The sequence below is a fragment of the Macadamia integrifolia genome, chromosome 2, assembly GCF_013358625.1.
Source record: "Macadamia integrifolia cultivar HAES 741 chromosome 2, SCU_Mint_v3, whole genome shotgun sequence".
NCBI classification, from domain to species: Eukaryota; Viridiplantae; Streptophyta; class Magnoliopsida; order Proteales; family Proteaceae; genus Macadamia; species Macadamia integrifolia.
The window spans coordinates 30,165,443-30,172,317 of record NC_056558.1 but is presented as its reverse complement, the minus strand read 5'-3'; the positions used below and the strand labels follow the sequence as shown (position 1 = coordinate 30,172,317).

At 38.8% G+C, this 6,875-nt stretch overlaps 1 protein-coding gene across 3 annotated transcripts; it reads right to left on the bottom strand.

The window, feature by feature from the left end:
- Window positions 1–262: 262 nt before the first annotated feature.
- On the bottom strand, window positions 263–5,792 carry LOC122092725 (jasmonoyl--L-amino acid synthetase JAR4-like). 3 transcript variants are annotated; one of them, XM_042662969.1, is made up of 5 exons: window positions 5,259–5,792; window positions 3,407–3,726; window positions 3,209–3,310; window positions 2,038–2,837; window positions 263–942 (listed from the first exon to the last, which is right to left on the bottom strand). In XM_042662969.1, the coding sequence occupies exons 2-5, from the start codon at window positions 3,697–3,699 to the stop codon at window positions 401–403; spliced, it is 1,737 nt and encodes a 578-aa protein (XP_042518903.1). In that variant the 5' UTR covers window positions 3,700–3,726; window positions 5,259–5,792; the 3' UTR covers window positions 263–400. The 3 variants fall into 3 exon arrangements, with proteins under 3 accessions (XP_042518903.1, XP_042518909.1, XP_042518917.1); XM_042662975.1 differs by lacking the exon at window positions 5,259–5,792 and adding an exon at window positions 3,971–4,198; XM_042662983.1 differs by lacking the exon at window positions 5,259–5,792 and adding an exon at window positions 4,021–4,198.
- Window positions 5,793–6,875: the final 1,083 nt, after the last annotated feature.

The window sequence follows — 6,875 nt, the reverse complement described above, 5'->3', positions numbered from 1 at the left end:
CTCATTATTTTATTTTCAAGCATCAGGTTCATCCATTTGATGCTAGCCGATAACACAACAGTATCCCCATAGCTAAAGACCAGAGATCATACTAATCTTCTATATTTGCAATTCCCGCTACCCAAAAGAAAATTAAAAGGAGAAAAGAGAAAATCTAGAAAAAGGAGAAATCTGCCACCACCAATCTAGACTATTTCCCCCCCCCCCCCCTTTCTGGGGATCAGTGGAGATCAAGAGAGAGAGAGAGAGCACCAATACAATATGCAACCTAATTATTCCTTTTAAATTTTTGTCATTTTCCTCTTTACAACCCAATGCATTGCTAATCACAACATGAAATATCAGAGTACCAACACAGGACAAACAAGCAATTATAGGATTAAGTATTGCTCATCACCTTTCAAGCAAAAGCATTACTCAAATACCTCTTAACCACATTATCAGATAGGATCTGCAAGACCCTGGTGTTTGAAGGACCCACACATCTTGGGGTCTTGAATTGGCTGACTGCAGCCCCAAGCCCAAGAAAATGATCTAGAATTTTCTGGAAGGTTCCCCTCTCAACCACCCGGAGTTCGAGTGCTCCAATTGTATTGACTTTGCGAGAACTAACATAGCCCGCATCCACGAAAGATCGATCCAAACAATCACAAGCCTTATTAAGTACTTCTTCACTTGCCTCACCACTGAGTTCCCAGAAGATGACATAGTGGCCAGGGCCTGTGGACAAGTCAACATGGCTTGAAAAGTCAACTACCTCTATCTTCTCTTCCAATAACAGTTTACCGGCTTCTTCTACAGCTAGCTGCAAATCTTTTTCTGTGTTCTTGTCTATGTTGATTGTCAGAAGCAGATTCCTCCTACAAACAAACTGGAGCTCTGGTGTAGAATTGTGGAAGCCCATCACCTTCACTACATCCCCTAGCCTGTACCTGTATAAACCTGCATTATGGATCAACCACAAAGATAAATCAAGATTCCATGAATAAAGTATTATTATAATTTATTAATCACAGACAACCCATCTGGAAGTTCCCTAATAATCAACTACATGAACATCAACCCATCACCTATCGATTACATCAGAGGACACTATCACAAAGGATTGATTCTGAAGACATATCTACAAGCACACTCGAAACAACGATGGAAATTGAGGGGATAAAATAACAAATTGAACTAGACATAAAGCACACAGTACCAAACACTTGCTCCAGCCACCAAGAATCACAAAAACTGCACTATGGATGTTTAGACCTTATTTACACAATTGGCCAGAATCACTGTACCATGTGATATAGTATTTGGGCATGTATGTGAAACGATATAATGTTATGTAAGTAGTGTATATAATGTGTCTGCAATGTACCTCAATGTATGTTAGAATGGCAAACTGATCAGCATAAATTTAGTTGTATTACAACACTAAAAGCAGTTTTGTCTCATATGATCCCATTCTTTCCAAGACATGCTTTCAATAATATCAAGCAAGGATTTCACCTAACTAATGTTTGTTTTCCATTAATTTTACAGTGTTTCCATTCAATATTCCCTGATTATGATAGGCACACGACATTGAAGAAAAATGACCAAAAGTACCTTTGCACCATCCTATCTATCAAAACATCACATATACCATCCTTTCACCAGCACCCAAAGCTACACATGTTTAGGAAAATGAAAGTAGAGACGGGATTCAAAGCTTCAAAGATAAGGCTCCAACCAAGATTTTCATTTAAAATCTTTCCATGGTTTTGTGTTCCGAACAACTCCACCCAACAACCATTTTGGATCATTAACAGTGATATTTTGACTTGAAATGGAAGCACAACACGAAGGACCATCTCATGAGTCCGATATTTGACCCCATCAATCATATATCCAAACCAAGTAAGAAGAAATGGGAAAAGGAAAAGGAAAAGAAAAAGATATATCTTGAATGTATAGGATGGCGGGGAGTTCAAACAGGACTCAAAGCAGAAAGAATGATTTCTCCAAGTTCCCATCACAAGGTTAGTAATTCTCATATAAACATACCTGCAAAATTTGTGAAGAGGATTTCATACTCTTCGCCAATCTTAACTTCAGTTAGACCCACTGGATCTGGTTCACTATGAAGGACGTTGAAAGCATTCTCCTCCTGAAGAGGGATAAATTCAAAATAGCCAATATCCGGAAGCACTGCGAAAGTGGCCTGCTCGGGAGGCAACCTAGGATTGATGTTGGCACCAATCCATCCTTCAGAAGACCCATAGTCTGCACTTAACAGAGGTAGTCCACCAGCATAATGCCTCAATTTCGGCAAATATGGCTCCATGGATCCTGTCATGATCCCATATATGTATCTAGCATTAGGAAAAAGTTCCGGTATTACGCCATACCAATTACTCAATCCTGAAATTTTCCTATAGATCAAGTCTGCTAGTTCAGGGTTTGGCTTGAGAAGTTTTGACATAGCTGCTCGGATAGAAGGATCATTGACTCGGCTGCTAAGGACCCCCTCTCGGATATCAGTACAGAGTTCCTCCCAGACTTGTTCGAGTTTCCGGAATGAATAGACAATGCTGTGGGCAAATGTAGAAGACACTGTCTTAACTTCATCATAGCAGATGAGTCCACATAAGAGATGGCAGTACAAGGATTGGCGGAAGTCAGGCCCGAATATGACTTCATCTGGGCTGCAACACTGGGACTGCATTGACTTCATTGTCTTCTTGAACTGTGAGCTCCGGTAAACATTTGTAGTGGCAGTTCCTGCTGCCAGACCCCCTTTTGTTTTAAACTGCTTGCTGCTATAGATGAACTGCAAAGCTTTTCCATTCACAATTGGGTATTCTCTGCAAAATGGGTTTCCTTTTCCATAAATAGGGAAACACAAATATTTTGGAACTAGGGCATTGGAAACATATAATTCCACGAACAGATTTAGGCAGTGTTACCAAAAGGTTGAGATGAGAGCAAGATGATGATAATAATCAATAATAGTCAACAAGATTGAGACTAGGAGGTTTTCAGTTGGGACAAGGCTAAGTCGTTGTTGTTGTTGTATTGACACTAGGGGGGAATTTAAATGACAACTAAAATCAATTTTCAGGGTCATGGAAATAGGATATTTCATATCAGGACCATAGAAATTCCCCTTTTTTTTTGGGTTGGGATGGGGGGGAGGGGGCCATAGGCAAAGCATTCCCAAAGCATTGCTGCTTACCTATTTCTGAAGGCGAAGGATGTCCGGAATATCTGCATTGTGGAGTTTACCAACTCTTCATTGAAAGGAACATACTTGGGCTTCCCTTGTGTCGTTCCAGAACTGCGGCAGGCCACAGTCTCTCCAAGGTTATAAACTCATTTTTTCATAAATTAGAGCAGGCCTAGTTCATGACAAAGACAAACAGAAGTTTCATACCTTAGAGAGATGGTCGTAATCGGTTTTCCAGTAAGAACAGGGGAAACGTCTCCATCCGCAATTCTATGAATGTAAGGTTCCAAATCACTATGATAAACCAATGGAACACAAGACTGGAAAGTCTCAGGGTCAGTTCTTCCATTGAGGCCCCATCTCTGTAAGTACTCTGCCTCACGATTTTCTGTCAAAATTTTATGGAGAGTTTCTCTCTGAACTCGTTTTGCATCCCTTGTCAACCCTTCAAATTCCTCTATCATCTTCTCGTGATTCAATTGCTCACTTTTCTCCAACATCCTTAAAAATGTTCAAGTTGTACTTGACTGCAGTAAAACAAAAAGAACTCAGTTATTCGATTCAAACTGCAGAACAAAACCAACTAGCAAGAAGCTCTGAATTCCTTAGACAGTTAAAGTAAAGCTCAAGCCCCCCCCCCCCCAAATAAAATAAAATAGAGTAGCTTCCTATTTGTCGAAAAGATATTGATCATGGAAGTCATGTAAGAAATTTAAAATCTTTCTAACAGAAGCATCAGGTACCCAGAAACTGCTCAGGAAAACAAGAAACCTCAAATTAAAGCTCCAACAATGAGTCTATAATGAGATTCTCATTCATACTAAATTCTGCAGAAAACGAATTGAAAGAACCAAAGAAATGAATCAAGTCACATCAAAACGTCTCCTCGGGGGGACCTTTGCTTCTCCAGTAAAATTCGTCGACCAACAATGAAGGTTAAAACTAGAATTCAAAGGAAAAAAGAAGAATGTGAGACACCCATCCTCTTATCCATAAAAAAAAGGAGATACCCATCCCAGGTCTCCCACAAGGCTAAAGGGGGGGCATTAGTATGAAAAAAGGTGAAAAGAAAAAAGTAGAACAACAGTAACTAAATGCAGAATTAATGGACTTTTCCAACAAACTGAAAAACTTTTTCCCTGGTTTTAAGATTAAAATGAAAGCAATCACGCAAGAAGCCGAAACTGAACAGAAATCCAGAAGTTGTAACGCACTAAATTCTAGCCTAATAAAAAAATAAAATAAAAAATCATACATACAATGAAAGAAAGAGTTCGCAATCGCGTGTTCTTGAAAAAGAGGGGGAGGGGGTCATTACAACAGGAAATTTTGGAGTGATATATATCCAGAGGGGGAGGGGGTAATTACAACTGGAAATTTTGGAGTGGAGTCATATATATCCACTTTTGACTAAAGTCAAACAGAGTCAATGCTCAAAAGCTTCACCTTTCTACATAGAAAAAACTAAGTTCCAGTAAAGGGACAGAGGATAAGATGCAGCAGAGAAAACAAAAGGAATCGAAACAAGGACCTTAGAACAAAATTCAGAAAATTTTCACATCTGTTGGACTATATTCAGAAAGAGTAAAAGAGCGTTGATGCAGAATAATCAAAGCTATTAAGAGGAACGGATTTAGAAAAAAAATAAATAAATATAAATACAATTAAAAACTAAACAGAGAAGAAGCATAATTACACTTCTTCTTGATTGAAAGAGAAAAAAACTGATAAAAATTACTCTTGACCGAATTAAAAGAGGAGGAAAAGAGCTTGAACTCATTAATATGCAAGAAATGAAACCAAATTGATCTGAACAAACAGAGAGCAAACCCATTCCCCAAAACAAAATCCTCATGCGAAGAAACTGAACAAATCTAGATTGCAGCGTTCGTCGCATGAGATAATTGACCAAGGTTGAGGTCCGAAATGCTTAAATCGAACCATTCTGGAACTATCACACCCGGTACCCCAAGCTCTGACAGAAATTATTGGAATAAAAATTTGAAATTAAAATTCAGATTAGTAAGAAGAAGAAGAAGAAAGAGAAATTCTACTCCACCTCAGCTTTAATTCCTGCGAGTCAAAGGAGAATTCAGAAGATAAATGCGTCAAAGTAGCTATAAACTGGGAAGACCAAACTTCAAAAGTCTCAATGTCCTTTCTTTCTTTTTCTATCGATTGAAGGGATGAAGCCACTGAGTTCTCGGAATTCGATGCAGATTCCTCAACTTTAAATAACCAAACTTCGATGCAACCTTCCTCACGCCCTGACCTGACTGTCACACCATGCCTTCTGCGAGTGACAACTCGTAACTGTTTGAGAGACCTGAGAGAAGACGAAGTGAAGAAGAAGAAGAAGAAGAAGAACTGCTTTTCTAGAGAGAGAGAAGAGAGAAGGGGAGATGAATGCGAGGAGTGGATGCAGAGAAAATGAGAGAGAGAGAGAGAGAGAGAGAGAGAGAGAGAAGAAGAAGAAGAAGAAGAAGAAGCGATTTAGTAAACTAATATTTCTTTGTTAGACCGTTCCGGTTGGAGATGGGAAGATTCTCGTGGGTTTGTCTTATATATATAATCTCCCGCTAACCAAATGCAGTCCAATTGTCCAAACTCCAACGAAAACAATTGGCCCAGCCCATGATTCCTCAACAAAATTATGAAAATTGACATTTCTGGCCTTTAGGTTTTGACTTTTTCCCCTCAAGGTAACCAATTCCCAAATCCAATGCCAATTTGGGATAATTTTATTGGGAGAGGTTGCCCAATTTCCCATGATAATTAAACATATAAGAAAAATTGCATGTCTTTTTTATGGGGACATCAAAGTGTACAGGCGTAAGAAGAAGAAGAAGAAGCAGCCATCTTTGTGGCTGGAAGAATAGAAAGAAAAAAAGATCTTGTAGGCCCCAAGCTCGATCCAGATTTTAGAAGATCTTAGAAGATTTCAGAAAATCTTGTGGGTCCCAAGATCGATCAAGATTTTTAGAAGATCTTGGAAGATTTTGTAGACCCCACCAAATCTTATTTGATTCTAGTACTTTGCTTTAAATCTAGTGATATTTGATTGTCTTACACAATTAGGAAACTAAGATTTCTTTATATTGATCTATTAGGTAGTTTTTATTTCATGCAATTGAGTTTCTAAGTATCTTTTTATTTTTGGAAGTTTACTCTCTTTAAGTGTAAGGCCATTGGCCATTGTTTATGCTCAATTAATGAAGAATATTGAAAACAAGAATAAACCCCCAAACCCCTCACGGTTCTCTCTCTCTCTCTCTCGTTCTCTCATCTTTCTCTCTCGCCTCTTTCCTCCCTTACTCTCTCGGCTCTCTCTTCTCTCAATCTTCTTGTCTCGCCTCCCTCTCTTTCTTTTCAGTCTTATCTCTTTTTTTTTTTTTTTTTTCTGCTGCTGTGTTGTTATTACTGCACCTGTTACCTTACCTCACTGCTGCTGCAACATATTCCTGCTGTTATAAACTTGTTGCAGCAGCATATTTCTGCCGGTACAAAACTGCACTGCTGCCTTTACACCACTGCTGCTACTCTCTCTACAATTGGCTGGATGTATCTTCTTCAACAAAAGGTGGACTACAACCTCTTTATTTTGGAGAACCTGGATTTCTTCTTCTCTCCTCAGATTTGAATAATAGTATGGTAAAGTACTAAACTAAATCCTCCC